General features: G+C 44.0%; 1 protein-coding gene across 1 annotated transcript in view; it reads right to left on the bottom strand.

Moving 5' to 3' along the window:
- Positions 1–1,233, bottom strand: part of LOC147434656 (transcription factor TGA2.3-like) — a 75,590-nt gene extending 74,357 nt beyond the window's left edge. The window contains exon 1 of the mRNA XM_086491108.1: positions 686–1,233. Within this exon, the coding sequence (XP_086347234.1) occupies positions 686–765 (80 nt within the window). The 5' untranslated portion in view covers positions 766–1,233. The remainder of the gene's footprint in view (positions 1–685) is intronic.
- Positions 1,234–18,737: the final 17,504 nt, after the last annotated feature.

The following is an 18,737-nucleotide window of genomic DNA, read 5'->3' as shown; positions in this document are numbered from 1 at the left end:
CATATTAGACCCGCACATGGCATTTTCAGGCTTAATCTCCTCGTTGTATGTCGTGCAAGCCAGCTAAATTCACTACTATTTAGAAGAAAAACTTTGAATCTCAATTCCGAGTCCAGGTAAGAAAACTAGAGCAAAATTAAGGGGCATTAAAATTTAGCCCCTTGAAATTAAAGGTGCACTCCTTTATACCGTATACAGCATCCCTAAAATTTTCACAAAAGAGTGGCATTTGACAATGATCTGTCTATGCGCCAAAACAACCCAAAGAGTATTGGCCAATTACTATACATACGTGCAACAAGATGCTTAATATAATAAATCGGAGAAAAATCAACTTTGTTAGCCTCCTGTTAGGCCAAGAAAGCCAGAATAAACACCCTCAAATAGCCCTCATTAGCTTCAGGGTCTCCACGATTCATTCCTTCCCATTGAATCAAAATCACAACTTTAACCTCAGTTGACAAGGTACAAAATGTTGCAGGTCAAAACATTGCAAGCTTGAAGATCGAATAACAGATTCCAGGCATTAGGTTCCAGGCATTAGAATGACGGGAGAAATAAAAAATAATCAAAACACCCAACGTGAGCTTTCACACCATACAGTGATTTCGCACAACCTACACACTCGATTTAATGAAAGCATCAATCTCAAAGAGCTGAATGGTAGAATTCAAGTAAATCATACATGGATGGAGGGAAAAAGCTCTGCATGCCGGAGCCAAAATCTGGTAAACCGGAATCCTGCCTGCTGTTATTATTGGCCATGACAATTCCTCACCATTCCTCCCTTCCGCCCTAGAGGTTTTGAGTTGTGATGCAAGATCAAGAGTAATAGGGAGCTTTACAGAGCTCCAAAGGCAGTATCATCTCTACAAACTTGCTCCAGGCACGAGATTTGGGCACTAAGGGGAAAGACCTTCTTGTCGGTGGCTTCAAGCTGAAGCAGCTGTGATGTGCAGAAACGCAACAAATAGCGAAAATTCGATGCTGATGGACAGGTAATAACGCCAATTTGAGAAGAGCGTGGAGGCGACGCCGAGAAATGAGAGGGGCTATAAAGCAGGAAACGCAGAAGGTGCGTTTTCAAAAGAAACGATGCTGGCAATGAAGCAGATGGAAGCTCGAATGTAGCAGCTGGCTATGGCGTCCAAGAAGCTGTGAACTGTGGCTGAGTGCTATGGGAACGCGATGACGAGAGGACGACGATGCACCGAAAAATGACTCAACTCAGTTATCCTTTTTCCCCAAAAAATAATTATCTTTATATATGCTCACCTCTTTAACCCGAGGCACAGGAATTCCTTTAACGTTTAATCCCCTTCCACCAAACAACTGGCCACATGAGGTACAACTTTTCTCTCTCTCTCTCTCTCTCTCTCTCTCTCTCTCTCTCTCTCTCTCTCTATATATATATTTATTTATTTATTTATATACGAATACGGCCGGCCGTCTTCGGCGGCCTCTCTCTCTCTCTCTCTTTTCGCTCCTCCTCTTTATCGTGTGCTTCTCTCACTTTTGGCATTTAGCCTTCGTCTCGCAATCAGAGACACGTATAAAGGGTTAGTACCTCCGCCATATTATGTTAGTAGATAGGTGTGTGTGTGTGTGTGTGTGTGTGTGTGTGTGTGAAGTCTTAAGTCTCAAGTCTTGAGTTCAAGACTCATGGGATAGATCTTTGAGGTCGCATGGCCTCCGCACTATCTCACACGGGGGAGGGAGGGGATCAATGGCCCACGCCTTTTTTGGGGAGCGCGGACATCGTGGGCCGTCGATCTTGCATCGCGCCTCAAGTTACTCAACATACCCGAAATTAAAATGCGGCGGGTTCGTCATAGAAGAAACGCTTCTCTCAATGCTTTCAACAAGCATGCATAGGTGAGGTGGTTAAGGTGATAGACTTGCAAAGGTGACGTCCCGAGTTCAAATCCGGGGGGCAGGGGGGCGCACCGATCCTCAAAATGGGCGTGGCCCATTGATCCCCTCCTGCCCATGCCCGTGATAGTGAGGAGGGTCTCTTGGGATTGTTCCTACAACGTTAAAATTATCTTCTTATCTCTCTCTCCCCCCCCCCCCCCCAAAAAAAAAACCCTTTAAGTACACCTCTTTTTATTACAATTTGGTGACTCATTTTTCCCTCAGCTCTTCCCCCTTTTTTTTGCCTCTTTTTTTCACTCATCTTTCTCCCACCATCTTAGCCCCCCTCGGGCTCCATTTGTGCCCCCCCCTACCCCACCCCCCTCAACCTCATCTCTCCTGCCCACCCCTCCCTTCCCATGATACTAATCGACACTCCCCCTCCAAAGGGGCCCGACGACTCATGATGCTCAATGAACATGGGCCGCTCGTTTCATTGGGAACGAAACAAATGTCGACACAAGCAGGGGTTTGAACCCACTACATCCCACTTGCTAGGCAAACTCCTTAGCATTAAGCGAATGCACACCACTTGATGTTGAAAAGGCACTTGTAAAATATGAAGTAAACTTCGAGTTTCCCTCACCATAGTTCACGCATGATTCACACCACATTCACGCATAGTTCACATGTTGTTCACACACCTTCAATAGCTCACATCAAGATTACACCATGAGCACCTACATATAATGCACATTGCAATGACAACAATGCACAATTCGGCATCCAATGGCTTCGATGGATATTTCTCATGCCTTTTGACATGGACCATTGATACACTATGGGGAGATCTGTCTCATAAAATCAACCTTTGCACACACACACACACACACACACACACACACACACATCCTACATGCATACATACACCCTCCCCACACATACAACATATGCATACATACACACCTTGACATAGCCCCTCTTTGCCACACACACCCTTCCACTCCTGCTCACTTAACGAGAAGGTCCCCTTGAGAAAGGACACTATGTGTTGATTTAGAGAGCAGTTTCCTTGAAAGAGAAAAATACATGGGTAAATGCAACGAGGGAGTGAAATTGCGGTGTCCTCGAGCAAGGGAGTCTCAAGTACAATACTTTTGTTATTAGCGTACCCTAGGCTAGGCAAAGAATCTATGCCCTCTATAGAATGGGAGGAAGATTACTTTATCAAGGATGCAAAAAAGCCACTTAGGCCTAAGATAAGGGATCTCCTATGATCAAGGGTCTTTCATGATGTGGGCAAGCTCTCAAAACAAGGGCAGGGCCCTTTGTTAGGTAAAGGTGGTGTGCCTCACCATGCTTTGCCCGTGTCTGTCGTCCAGTGTTTGGCTGCCCCCATTTATCTCCTTATTCTTTATACATACAAAGAATAAGGAGCTCTCATTCATTCTCACAGTGTGCTCATACAGTGAGATTTGGGAGCTCCACCCCACATCCCTGTGTCATGCTCTCTCTCTCTCTCCCTCTCTTCTCTATCCATCTTCGTTGCACACGCACGCCTTTGATCCATTCCTTCACTATGGATATCAGAGCTTTGGCTTCGCGGACAGATAGAGTGCTACAGAGAAGTGAGCTTTCAGCTATGGTGAGCTCATTTTCGATGGAAGCTTGAAATTGGTGAGCAACCACTAGATCTGTGCTCCTGGAAGCTTGAGGGACATTCCCAAGCTTGAGAGGATGGTGTATTGCAAGTGTGTATTCTTTTTTGCAGCCATACTTGCAGGAAGAATGCAGATTTTCATTTTCGCATGTCATTTTTTGGGCCCGCAAAACAATGTTTTTTGGGTAACTTTTGCATACGGAATGCGATTTATGCAAGGTTAGGGTGTAACCTGGGGTTTTGGCACGCTCTGGACGCAATGGTGATGTGTATTTGGACTGATATTGACCTCTGAAATTTCTGCTACAGCAACTGTTTATTGTGTGTCGAGGATTCCACACATGGTTTCCTCTCGGATGTGAGAGTCGTATTGGTTGCAAGTTTGCTCACATGTGGGAGGATGCAATGTATGCCTTATGTGGTTTGATGCTCAGGGAGACTCATGTGATTGCAGTTTGAGCTCGACAATGTATGTTTCAATCATGTTTGTTTGGCAGTCACAGGTAGAGCAGGTATTTGTGTACTAGATTTGCAGGTGTTTGCAATGATGTATGCAAAATGTGGAGATTGGTGCATGCATTTGGAGTGCGGTTTGATGCACTTTGGTTGCTCATGCTTTTGAGCGTGCAGTCACTTTGGTTATTAGCTTTGTAGTCGTTTTATGTGTATCGTTGGTGCGATCGAGATTGCGATTGCTTGTAGCACTCGGGATATAGTGGAGTGTTTTTCCTTTTGAGTGGTGCATCACGAGTGTGTTTCGCTCTGCATTTTTGGTCTTGAGTTGTGAGTGCTCGGCCATTTGGAGCTTCCAATTTTGACTCCCAGCTACAAGTTGAGTCTAGTACTCCCACAGGTGTTGCCATTTTTAGTTGAGGACATCTTCTGCAGTGTTTTGGCTTGCATACCGGTTTCGACACAGCAGGTGTCTTGAGCTTTTGCTTTGTGTATGCTTTTGTGGGATAGTGGTTGGAGTTTACTCGCCATAGTTTGTGATCGAGCTCAGCTCTCACATTGACAAGTTTACAAGCAGGTTTGAGGGTCATTTGTGAGGTGAATTTTTCAGCCATCGTTTACTCTTTGCAAGTGCCTGAGTATGGCTCAATTGTAAGCTAATTTGTGGCACAATTATGACCTATTTCTCAGCTATTTGTGAGCTGAATTTGGGGTTGTTTTGGGGCTGATTTGCAGCCATATTCTTCAGCCATATAGGAGCTTGTGTTACTCTACAAGTACAATTCTTGTTACTCTTGATAGTGGTTGAGTTTTGACTCCCACTTTTACACAGGTTGTGTATGCTACGGTTTTCTGGCACATTGTTCATTCATTGACACATTTTGGCAGCAGCTTTTCACTCACACATGTATGTCTTTGCCAGATATATCTGCCTTGTACAGAGGCAAGTGAGCTTGATTGTTTGCTCACCTTCTTTGCCTGAGACAGTGGTTTGCTCTCGGGTGGGAGAGTCTTGTGATCTTGAGCATTGTTTGCCATAGTTTTGGCATGCATATGGAGACAGTTCAGGTTAGAGGCGGTTCTCGCTCACGATCACGCGATTGACATGTTGACATTGTGGCCACGATGGGCATATTATGCGTCGTTGCTTCAGGCATATGAGGCAGCGAAAGAGGCAGATGCATGGTGCTACTATGAGGGCAGATGCTAGAGAGTATGCATGTGACGGGCATGTCACTTTTGAGTCTAGCTTGCCTTCAGACTACTTTGTGTCTTTGGATAGCACATTGTCTTTGCGTTTTCTACTAGACGAGCATGTATTTTTTCATGTGACGCCACGTTGTGATTTGTTTTTCTCTTTCTCTAGTGGGAGACTTGGTTGTGTGTAGTTTGCTAATGGTTCAGCATATGACATAGAGGGTGCTGGATATGTATGCATGTCTTTACTTAGCGGTGCCCTGCTTACGCTATGAGATGTACGCTATGTACCAGGACTCAACTAGAGTCTCATTTTAGTGTGTCAGTTTTGCAGAGTAGTGGACATTGTGTACTGCTTGGAGAGCGGTCATTTCAAATGCATAGGGGATCATTGGTGATAGCCAGAGGTGCTATGAGTGGTCTGGTATAGCCTTTGCATATTTTTGACACACGAGGCGGTGTAGTCTCTGTGTATTTGCAGCCATGTTTGGAGTGAGAGACGAAGCGTGTCTCTTTTGCGGATGTGCTGCATGGAGAACATGTTGTTCATTTGTCTTGTGGTGATGTTTACGCAGACAGTGGTATCTCTGGGGATGCACAGCTTGGTCAGTCATCAGTTGAGGTGACATCAGCTGAGCCAAAGACCGATGCATTGTTCTATGATGCGTCTGATACATTTGAGGGCAACAATGTCCTCCAGACAACTTTTCAATTTTGCAGTCATTCTCGGCAAATATGCCTTTGCCAGACGTTGCTGACACGGTGATGCATAGTCTGGTGGTTCCTGATGAGGATGCATATGGCACTGAGATTGCTGACAGGGATAGGTTGGCACACATAGTGTATGTTTCATCGGCTTTTGGGTCTCTCATGTCTGACCTTTTGGTCTCGAGATCTGATTTTGCTTATGCGGTTGGTGCATTTGCAGTGGGAGTTGTCAGTTGTGGGATGACTGACACTGGCATTGTGCATTGTGGAGCCATGCAAGTCGTCACTCGATACCTGCATCAGGAGTGTCATCATGGCTCTAGCCCTAGTGGTATGCATGTTGCATTTCCACTAGAGCGGTTACATATGCACTCACGTGTTTGGAGTGAGCCAGTGGCCATAGGTTGAGAGCCGTCTTCTCTCACCTCTTGTATATACTAGTTGTAGGATAGTCTTCTCGTCACTTATCGGCACACAACCTTTAGTGGGAGAATGTTAGGTAAAGGCGATGTGCCTCACCGTGCTTTGTCCATGTCCACCGGCCAATGTCCGACCGCCCACATTTATCTCCTTATTCTTTATACATACAAATAATAGGAGCTCTCATTCATTCTCACAGTGTGCTCATACAATGAGAATTGGGAGCTCCACCCCACATCCATGTGTCATGCTCTCTCTCTCTCCCTCTCTTCTCTCTCCATCTTCATATTGCACACATGCACGCCTTCGATCCATTGCTTCACACCCTCCCCATCATGAATAACTCTTACCACTAGAAGGAGCTAGATCACTTAACAATTATTCCAAAGTTAGGCTTAGAGTAGTTGAATGAATTCAGATGACCAAATGAGAAACTTCAGACTTCAGATGACCAAATGAACGACTTTAGAGGACCAGATGATAGACTCAGACTTTAGATGAACAACTGGACTGAAATGAAATGGGAAATTCAAATTATAAGACACTGAATGAAGGCAACTTAGAAAGTAGTTCAGATTGAGGTTGAGGTTGAGAGTACATATGGCTACAAGTGGACAGACTAGAGCTGCTGCCTCCACGTGTCATTTGGCCTCTAGTAGTGACTTCAAAAATCCTCAACCTAAACGAAACTGGTCCCACCATTTACATTCCTCCCTCTTTCTTGAATTTTGTCATATACAAAATTTTCAGACATAAAGGCTTCATTTCTTCCGTTTGTGCTTCGGTTTGTCTAGAGCCTGATCGGTCTGTGTTGGTGGTCCATCAAATTTGATCACCATCTAGTTCTAGGGAGTGCTAGAGGCCACATTTTCCCTCATGATGATTCTATAGATAGCCTCTTGCTCAGTTGCTCCCTTCCTTCTGTTAGCATTTGTCTTCGTAGGGTGTTAGCTAGTGCCATTTCTTTGTGTCTGGATCATAAAGAGTCGTCTTTCCCATTGTCAGTCTTGTCCTGGCTAGCTTGTGGAAAATGGATGTAGTTGTTATCCACCCAGCTGGATCTAGCTAATTAACTTTAACTCTAGCTGAATTGGGGCTCATGATTGGCTTTGTTAGCTAGTTCTTTCTTTGGGATCTTTGATTCTTCGATAGACAGCTAAAGTAGATAATTCGTGTACTTGATCAGCTATCGAACTTTTCAAGTCGACGATGTTGAAGTGTAGAGCAATGGGAAGAATACAAGAGAGAGAGAGAGAGAGAGAGAGAGAGAGAGAGAGAGAGAGAGAGAGAGAGAGAGAGAGAGAGAGAGAGAGAGAGAGAGAGAGAGAGAGAGAGAGAGAGAGAGAGAGAGAGAGAGAGAGAGAGAGATAAACCACAACCAACCTTGGCAATGAAATGATGATTATACAATGGGGGTTAGGTGTACTTATATGGTCACCTTACTCTACCCAAAGTTTGACAAATAAGTAAAATAAATACCTAAAGCCAAATTAAATATTGGGATCACATCAGGTAGTTCACTTGAGATGCCATACCTTTAACACCCTCTCTGCAGCTCATAGTAGACATAAACAATGAGACCAAGTCGATGAAGAAGCTACCATGGGTACACCTCGGTCTTGCTACCCTCAACTTTTTAGCTTAGAAGAATGCCATCTTGAGCATCGATTGCCTTATATAAAAATGAGCTGCAACTACACTTCGTCCAAGAATTCCTATTCATGAACTATGAACACATCATGTCCAGACTTTCCATGAACTTTGAAACACATCATATCCATAATCCGGCCAAGAACAATGGATTGCTGCACTCATCCATAGTGTTTTAGATATGTCTGATTGGTTCCCTGACGCCAGGTGCATGTACCTTGAACTCCGACCCACTAGTTCAAACTCTATTAACTTGAACTCCAACACAAGGGTCCAATTTATTTATGGGGAGCATTATTTGCCCCTCTCTTCTACTCACAAGCCTCTCCCTGGCTAAAGCTAGTGGCGGGGCAACTGCCTCCTGACTAGAAACCTGGAGTCATGACCACTATGGCCGCCACCACATGTACCATGCCAATGTCCTCTGAAATCTTTATCATCTTTATCTTTGTCCGGCTTGCCTTTGCCTTTGTCCTCCTATGAGTTCCTCCTTTTGTCTTTGGCTTTGCATTCCTAAGCCAAACAAAGTGTTTTCTCGCATTGATAACAACGGTTGTCGGACCTCATGGGTAACGAGGTAGCTAATTGAGAACTGGTTCTACTATCCTTGTCAAGCTTGTCTTTGCCTTTGTCCTCTAGCGAACTAACATTTGGTTTTGGCTTCCCCTTCCCAAACCAAACAATCATATGGTTTCCTTGAGAACTTGTGTCGTGCATAGGTTGCTAAGTGGGTGTTGTCGGTAACGTCCTTGTTGAGATTGCCTTTGACTTTGCCCTTTCTCGAACCTTGAATCTTGCGGGACTATTTCGAGCGAGCTCAAGAGAGGTTTTTGGGATATTCGCTAGATGTCGTCTTTTACCAAAAACACTCGCTCATGAAGTGATTGGAGCAAGATTTTCTCTCCCCTCTCTCTATCTCTCTCTCTCTCTCTCTCTCTCCAAGCACAAGCACTTGTGCTGAGAGAGAGAGAGAGAGAGAGAGAGAGAGAGAGAGGAAGAGAGGGAAAAAGAGAGGGAGAGAGACAAGAGTGGAGAGAGGAGGGAAAAAGAGAGGGACAGAGACGAGAGTGGAGAGAGGGGGGAAGAGAGTGTCTAGAGAGAGAGAGAGAGAGAGAGAAGGGGGAGAGGGACAAAGAGGAAGAGAGAGAAAAAGAGAGGGAGAGAGAAAGGGGGACATAGAGGAAGAGAGAGAAAAAGAGAGGAAGAGAGAGAAGAGTGGAGAGAGGGGGAAGAGAGTGTCTATATAGAGAGAGAGAGGGGGGGAGGGACACAGAGAGAAAGATGTAGAGAGAGAAGTGGGAGAGAGATGGAGAGAGAGAGAGAGAGAGAGAGAGAGAGAGATTTTATTATCATCCTCGGAGGTCAAATATGACCTATGGGACCAAAGTTACATTTGATGTAGTATGTGAGTGGTTGATGAGTGACTCTCGATGCTCCAAAATTGTGGCGATGCGAATCACAATCAAGAGCCCACATTGTGGCTGGGAGAGGATTGTGTGTAGGTCTAAGTCATGGCTAAAAATTTGAGGGAAGCAAGTTTAGATGTGATCAAAAGCTAGTGTGTGTGTTACTCAGACTCTCAAACTTGCATTGCGCATAATGTGCACAATCGGTTTGACTCTTCTCCATTGCCCCAACGCCATGTCTCACATCGAAGGGAGTAAGCCGAATGGTTGCAATAGTGTGTATAGCTATGACAAGGAGATAAGCTATGTAAGGGTGAGTACGATTTCCTATTTCAACAAAGACCATGGTTTTGTAGTTGGGGACAATATGGATGGTGTAATGTATGAAGTGTGACCCTTCAGATTCCTCCCAAACTGTAATACATTGGCGTTCTTAAAAAGCTTTATTCACTTAGGAGTCTATTGAGGCATCATGTAGAAGTGTAATGCATCCCATCTTTCAAACCACTTCTTTATGTCTTGCATCCATCCCATGCTCAAGATCTTGCTTTTATGCATCTTTTGAACTTTTTTGCTTGCTTCCCATGCAATTATAGGAAGTCAACGTGTGGGGTTTTGACGCATCTTTATCATGTACTCCACAACCCTTTCCATGCCCATAAGCTCAATTGGAAGAGATCCCGACTGAAGAAGTAGGAGCATATATGGTGTTTGTGTCTTAACTTGGAGAAATTTTGTAAGAAAACGGCTTTGGACATTCTCAAACTCTTTTCAAGTAGACTTTGAGATGCTCCTGTCCCACACTTCAACTCCATAGAGAAGAACCGGTGTCACCAATGTGTCAAAAAGTGTTGGGGTAAAGGTGCCCAATCGTCCAGGTTATGGGCGCCCGCCCACTACTCACCTTATTTGTGTACATATACCAAGAATAAGGAGTAGCTCATTAGAGTCTTGCTGCACCCACACACGGTCTACTCTCTCCCTCTCCCCTTCTCACGCACGCGCACACACACACACACACACAACACACACACACACACACACACGCCGCATCACATCCGCATCGCGCATGCATGCATCCACGCACACACACTCAAGCTTTGCAATGATCGGCGCGCGTGCATTTCCCCCTCCCGGCGATCTCTCTACGGCGGTCTCGGGAGCTTGGCCCTCACTATCATTTTTAGTTCGAGACCAGATGGTCGTAGATCTCGGATCTCAGAGCTTTGGGGTGATGCCGGATTTTGTGTAGGAGACCACGGGGCTTGATTGGAGCAAATTCGCAAGATCAAAGCCCTGGCGTGCACAACTCACCTTGTACTCAAGAGGAAATCTCAAGAGGCTTGGAGAATCGAGTAGGGAGAAGGGATCTGTAGAGCTTGAATGAGTCTAGACACTGAGCATAACAGGGCTTGTGAGCAAGACCATCAAGCAAGGGAGTGCAACAGGGAGTTGAAAGACACTTGGAGACAATTGATCCAAAATAGTGAGTAGAAAATCGAGCTGGGGTTGTATCAGGAGATCATCCGAGAGGGGGAAATCAAGAAACAAGAAGGGGATCATTGTGTGAAAACTCTACAGAGTCGCAAGCAAGTCAACAAGGCAAATTTGCAATTTGGCAGTAAAGCAAATCAAGAAAATTGAGCCGGCAACACTGCAAGAGGAGAGTATAGTTGAGCTTGTAGAGCGAAGGGGAAATGCTAGTAGTGTGTGTGTGTGTGACACACACACACACACACACGCTTGAAAGCCGTTGACAAAGGGGTAGCCAATGCTGGCAGAAGCAGCTCGCAATCGGCAACTTTTTTGAGCAACCGATGCTTGGTCGCTCTCTCTCTCTCTCTCTCTCTCTCTCTCTCTCTCTCTCTCTCATAGATGAGCAAGAATAAGTGAAGCAAGAGCAAAGCGTGCACATTGAGAATCATTGAAAACCCTAATTTACAACCTTATCTAGGGCTTGCCGTCCTTTTCACATATGTGCGTCCATATTTTGTCAATCAGTGCTAAATGGGTTTGGTGCGTCTTACATCGGCGATCACCAGTCTTTTACTATAAACCTCTTGGACCGACAAGCCCGGCCCATGACTAAACATGTGCACTAAAGAATAATGGTGGCATTGTGGGTTAACATGGCCCCCTTCCTGATGTAGATTTCGTCCTCGAAAGCTAGTGAGGTGAAGCTCATTTGTCAAGGTGGTAGAGCATTTGGGATAGATTGTCTGCACAACTAATTCACTGTGAGAGTATGCAAGCGAAACTTTATGGCAATAAAGCATGAGGGACATATAAAATACATGAGGACATGAGTAATTGCAAGGAATCATGAAATGCTACAATGCCCTTAAGGACGATAAATTGCAATTTGATGAAATTAATCAATCAAGAGTTTTGGGCTTATGGATGAATCTATCAATTAGGTAGGTATGGCTAAGGTTAAAACTCTAGTAGTAGCGAAGTTAGGAAGATTATCTAAATGCAAGGTTCCCCAATTATGCCTTTTTCAGCTTTGATTAGCCAACTAACTCTCATAACTCCAAACAAGAGCTTGAATTTTTCATTTTAAGCTTAATGAAAGTCTTTTTCATGTCTTTTTTTCTTTTTTTATTCAAAATTATTTGTTGTGTGTGTTTATTTTGTATGTCCGGGGCTTTTTGCTATTCAAAGAAAAGCGCCCACACTAGGAACCTCGAGGGCTCTAGTACCATAGACAATACATGTGAGTGAAGTACCAAATCAAGCCGAGATTTCCCTTCCATCTTGAGATTTTACCTTTGTGGTACTTTTTTCTTTTTGCTTCTATTTCCTTTGTATTCTCACTAGTGTTTTTTTTGTTGAAATGAGCAAGCTTCTCTATGCCTAAAACACTCCTAAGGTCTCAAACACCCATATACCAACTAGGACTAGTGGTCAAGTAAATGAGTTAACCTAAAGTCACGGCCTCCTAACCTCAAGGCTCATCCATAAGACTAAACTATAGTTCATCAATCCAAGAAAAGACAAATTTATATAGCTATAATGGCAGATAGCAAAACATAACTAAATGCACTTAATCAAACCATGGAAAACTACAATCAACAAGTAAAAATATCCACCAGCATGAATCATGGAAAGTAGTACACCTAGAGGTATGGAGCTGCTCATTTCATCGAAGCAGATGTCATCAGCCATGTCGATGGAGATATATATAAGTTCTACACAACAATATCAAGCAATAAGGCACTATATCTCGAGGAGAGATGTCAGTAAAACTCCTGGAAAAGACCAAAACGCATGAAAACCAAGTTAAAACAAAATCTAGACCCCTAACCTACCTATCTATTATCACTTATGGAACCAAGGGAAGAGGATATTATATACAACGGGTGGCATCCCTAAGGCTAGGCCTCTATCCTCATCATCTAGATAAACAAAATCATTGTCAGTGTGACCATAGTCTTCCTCAGATTCTTCATCATCTTCGTGTGCACATATGTTTATCAAGTACCTCGCTATACGTGGATACTCATCTTGTGCAAAAGAATAGGCATGTGCCACGAGAGAAACATTCGTTACTGGGTACTGGTCACTAGTAGTCCATAGATGTGTTAGCCATTCCAAATCCTCAAAATTTTTCTCACACGCGAGTCTCTCTACCAAATCCCATTCACAAGAAAGTATAGGGTAGCATATATGAAATACCAGTTTGTACGAAAAAATGTCAATTTTGAAAGAAAACTTGATAATCACGATTATATACTTTTTGGTCAAAATTGGGGAGTTTTGATATTTTGCCATCATACATCCAAAGTACATGATGTGTTAAGCCCACTAGCCAACTTTGAACCAATTTGGAGCTTAAAATCTCAAATTTTCTTTATATCTACTGTTTTAGAGACCTAAAGCCAAAATCTGGTACCATTTTCACCCTATGCATCCAAATGAGCCCATATTTCACTCAGAGCATGTATTTGGTATATACTTCAAGCCTATGAAGCCAGCAGAGAACAATTAGAAGAGAATCACACAACAGTCTTCACTGGCAGGTTCAAAAGTGAAGAGGGACATCAAGTGGAGTTGCAACTCTTACCGAAGGAAGTCTATGATGTAGCCGCAAAGCCAAAGACTAAAGAGGCTAACCGCAGGCTGCGACTCGGGGATTTCTACGAACAGGAGCCTTGCAGAGTGGATTTTCAAAAAGCTTACAAACTTTTATCCACCATTAAAGAAGATGGAACTGCACAGATCACTGACCCCCAAGGGAACAAGGTCGAAGTAGTGATAACTAAAGATATAGTGGCAGAGGCACTCAGACTGCCCACAGAAGGAATGACCATGCAAGCAAGGGACTGGAAAACAATCGGAACTTTTACCAAGGAAACCACCGCGGCTACATTCGCCGATTTAATTCACAAACAAGTGGAAGAGCCAGCCTACTTGTACCACTAGCACTACCATTTCTTGGCAAAAAGGCCATCAAGGTACACTATGCCAAATCACACCGTGGACACCACATTCACTCAAGTTCTCAAGTCGACAACAAGGCAGCTAGTGGACCACACACAGTACGTCCTGACCACCTTGAAGGGCACCAAGAAAGAAGCCAAAATCACTTACCACTACAAGAGGCTATTCATATTAGCGACGCTCACACAGCGACGCTCAAAAAAAAAAATCCCGGCGTCGCTATGAGCGTCGCAAATTTACAAAGAAATTTGCGACGCTCATAGCGACGCCGGCTGGGCTAAAAAAATAACCGAGCGCGCCCAAAAACTCAGATCTCAGATCTGAGTTTTTCAACGCCCTCAAGCAAGGAGCAGGTAACGCTCTCTCTCTCTCTCTCTCTCTCTCTCTCTCTCTCTCTCTTTTTCTTCTCCACACACACACACACACACACACGAGGAGAGGAAGGAGAGCCAGGTATGCTCCTTCCCTCTCCTCATTCTCATGTTCCCTTCCCCTCTTTCTCTCTCCCTCTCTCTCTCTCTCACACACACACATACACACACACATAGTGTTTTTGAGAGAGAGAGAGAGAGAGAGAGAGTACAAACATAAACAAAAACGCACACACACATACATAAACAAAGAATGCACACACACATTGAGAGAGCAAAAGAGAGAGAGAGCATGCATAAACAAAAAACGCACGCATTGAGAGAGGAAAAGAGAGAGAGAACATGCGTAAATAAAAAACGCACACATTGAGAGAGGAAAAGAGAGAAAACATGCATACGATCCAAAAAAACGCACACACATTGAGAGAGAAAGAGAGAGAAACTAATTTAACGTCGTAGGAAACTAATTAAAATTAAAAGACCTAAAGATCTAGCCGACGAGGAGTTGAACTCAAGACCTATTATTCAAGAGGGAAATGGCATAATCAATCTATCATACTTGGCATGGGTGATAGAAAGGTTATACCATTTATCTCTTTTTATTGACACACACATCCACACACGCGCACACACACACAAGAAGAAGAGAGTTATAACGTCGTAGGAAACTATCCTAAAAGACGTTAAAGATTAGGTTAGATGTAGACTTACGTTAAATTAGCTTTAGGTTTATTTAAGTTAAATTAGATTAGATTTAGGTTTATTTTTAACTAGATTTACGTTTATTTACGCTAGATTTAGATTTACGTTATATTAGATTAGATTTAGGTCTCCATAGACTGCGATGCCTGCATGAAGCGGGTGAAGAAAGCCCTCAATGGAATATAGGGTATTGCTGCCTTCACTCATGGTGGGCTCCGTCGATCCAAAAGTACTGGTGAAATGTCTTCAGAAGATAGGGAAGAAGGTGGATCTTCAGGGCGGCACGAGTCACTACATCCCCGACACAATGACCATCTAGACAACCTCTAGTCATTCAACAGCAACTTCAAAGTTAGTAACAAGAGCAAGAACGGTCTAAAGGGCCAATTGCTGTCGTCAGATGTGGATGGAGATGAGGCAGCGTCACTGCCGGAAGTTAACTCTCACATCTTTAGTGATGAGAATGCCAACTCTTGCCGAGTTATGTGAAAAATTATGTGTTAAATTAGTTTTAAGGTTCTTATAATCCCTGTTAGTTTAGTTCTTTGTTTTTAATATAACATAATTTACGTTAGATTTAGATTTATGTTATATTAGATTAGACTTAGGTTTATTTAGGTTTACCCACACACACACACACACACACACACACACACAAGAAGAAGAGAGTTTTAACGTCGTAGGAAACTATCCCAAAAGACGTTAAAGATTAGGTTAGATGTAGACTTACGTTAAATTAGATTTAGGTTTATTTTTAGTTAGATTTATTTAGATTTACGCTTATTTACGTTAGATCGAGTCCACGCAAGAATTACTTACGGTTTAGGGTTTAGAGTTAGACGAACAGTGAAAAGATCTACTGTGAAAAGATGTTAAGATGCTGTGAAGTGCTACAGCTAGAGAAGAGGCAAAGGGGTTTTGTCCACTACATGCAGTATCATGTAGACGTGGGTGTGTAGATTTCTTGTACCCACAAATATAGGTATTGACCAATAAAGACGAGATTATAACCCGGTGGTTCTGATCTCTGTGCACCTCTAGACCGAGGTGTGCGGGGATTGGACATGACTAGAGAATGTGAGGTAAAGAGAGAGAGAGAGAGAGAGAGAGAGAGAGAGATAAGACGAAGAATGCCAATAGAATATTAAATTTGTTGTCCAGGTTATAAGATTTTTATCCTCATTATGAGTAGTGACGAGGATGTGGGACCGTCCAACCGAAACACCTATCTCTCAACGAGGGTCTTATGTCCTTGTAATCAATGCAAGCATGTTGTGCGACGGACAAGACGTGTTTCTTTGCAGCACGTTCGCGAATTTGGCGAGTTCGATCCATCTATTATAGATCGAGTTGTTGCCAATTATAACTCGTCGGACTCTGACGCTGGCCAACAAGCAGAAATCTTGCAACCCAATAGACGTGTTCGCAGGCGCTTTGGTCAAGCAGCATATGTGAGGCCACAAGATGTAGCCTCTGACAGCTCGGGGGATGATCATGCAGAGCACATTCCCAACGAGGCAATGTTTGAGCCCGAGATTGATGAATTGATCGAGACGATCATGGATTCAGAAAGGCTTATCTATGATGATATGAAAAGTGAAGCCGATACGCCATTGTATAATGGAGCACGTATGTCTAGATTGAAAGCACTCCTGGTTCTTCTCAACATGCAGACAAAGTTTGAGGATCGATTATAGAGGATTTTTTGTCGACTTGTTCGACGTGCAATGGTTCAAGATAATCATGGAGGGTCGCAACGCTACTGTGCGTAGAGGAGAGTCTGGTTTTCTTGAGGTGGATTCTACTAGGAAATGGACTGACCTAAGAGACACTTTCGTACTACCCGAGCATTGTGAACAAGTAAGTATGTAAATAGTTAACATCTTCCTTTTACAAGTTATGTGCTTGAAAGCTCTCATGTAAGTTATGTGGCTCTGGCAGGTAATATTTCATCCTACAAAGTCTACATCAAACTGGTGGTACGTCATAGAGGTAGCCCCTTGTAGTGCAAGGACGTATGAAGGCTACCATGTGCCAATCACAACGGCATCAATGGAGGAGATTAGAGAAGATGCTCAATCAGAAGCCGCTGCGGTGGTGCCAGACGAGCATCAAGATGCTACTACTCTATATGGGGTGCATGCAGAGGAGCTACAAAATGAAACAGAGGATATATGTTTAAACGGAGAGCTCTATATAGATATAGGAAGTTATGCTGAGTTATGCGAGGATGAGAGAGAGATCTCTTAAAGCCACAAATATTGTATTTGAACAATTTTGCTCCGTGTTGTAAAAGCTCTGGCTCTCTAAGTACCTTCCATGGTGTATAACGCTCTTTTCTACTCGCGCTCACATCTTTTGATTGAAAATTCTGAGTTTTCGACTTGCCTCTTCTATCGCTCAATTCATTGCGTCATTGTATTTATATGCGTCATTACGTCATTGTATTTAATGGTCTTTGCGTCATTGTCTACTCTATTCATTCAATATTAAGTTTAAATATTCGTGTGTTTAATGCAGGTATGGATGATGAGGAGTTTCTTTCTTCTTTGTCACCGCAGCAGAGACAGTGGTACGTGGAGCGTCATCGCTCTGGCGCATCATCGGGCGTTCCTACTCCATCCGCATCTCCCTCTCTTTCGGAGCATTCGGCGCGCTCTGAAGCTTCGGCGTCGACGAGACGAGCTTCACACTCGTCTAGACACCGGCGCTCTAGTGGTGGCGGTGGCGGTTGTTGTGGGGATTCCGCCACCGATGCCTCCACACCGCCTCGTGTTCGACGAAGCTCTTTACCCTCCCCTTCTTTGCCCGCCCCCACACCAGCCACAGCATCGCCATCTACGCCAGGTTTTGCACGGCTGACTGTTCCTAGAAGCTACACACCTCTACCTACTCCGCCAGGAGCCACCCCACTCGACACTCCTCGCTTCGGGGCCCAGACGCCGGTGGAGACACCTGACGTCCGTACCCCCATCGACACGCCGCTAGAGACCCCTGCCGGGACACCCAGGTTCACGCGTCACCGGCCAGAGGGCTTGTCTTACTCTGTCGACTTCAGCGGCGACATCATCATGGATGATGACGGCAAGAAGGTGATCTCGCGCATGCGTGGTCTTTGCTCTCAGCTGTTTAGACACTACATACTAAACAAATGGAGTGAAGTACTAAGTGATTTAAAAAACAGAGTCATCAGCATACTTCATGATGAGTTTCCCGTTCCAACACGGGATCAGCGCTTCAATGAAGACCTGATGAAGATTTGAATGCGCGAATATTGCAAACACAAGCGTTCCGAAGTGCAAAAAGCAATCAAGAATGGGTGGAACAGGCCAGATTAGCTGGCCAAAGAAGATTGGAAGAATGCGAAGAAAGCAGCGTGCGAGAATCCCGACAAGTGGAAGCAACAAAAGGATGCAGCCAGAGCGCGAGTAGAGGCAGGGAGCTCGCACCACTTGGGGAGCGGTGGATGGGCATCATTTGAGGCCGATTTTGTAAGTGTTTTCTCATTGCTCTTTATGTTCGATAGTTTAGGGTTTATGAGTTTTTTAATTCTAACATAATGAAATCTTTGTATGTTTTGACAGTGGTCGATGACAGGACGTGATCCCACACCGTACGAGCGCGAGTACGCAGGCAGGAAGGGCTTAAACGCCCTGATGGACATTCTCAGTTCTCGCGACAGCATGGTTAGTATTAGGGTTTACTCTTTTCTATTTTTTGTATTGTTTTATAAATGTCGTTATATGTTTATACTTACTGAAAGCTGTCTTATTGTCTTTTTTTGCAGAATCCGACAGATACGCCGCTTGGACGCGATGAGACGTCTGACTAGACGACGTCAGTTGAGCCGTAGCTAGATAGCATTAGTTTAGG

This window comes from Adiantum capillus-veneris, chromosome 19 (genome assembly GCF_014529385.1).
Source record: "Adiantum capillus-veneris isolate H3 chromosome 19, ASM1452938v2, whole genome shotgun sequence".
NCBI lineage: Eukaryota > Viridiplantae > Streptophyta > Polypodiopsida > Polypodiales > Pteridaceae > Adiantum > Adiantum capillus-veneris.
The sequence above is the reverse complement of the archived record's forward strand: the minus strand, read 5'-3'. Positions and strand labels throughout refer to the sequence as shown.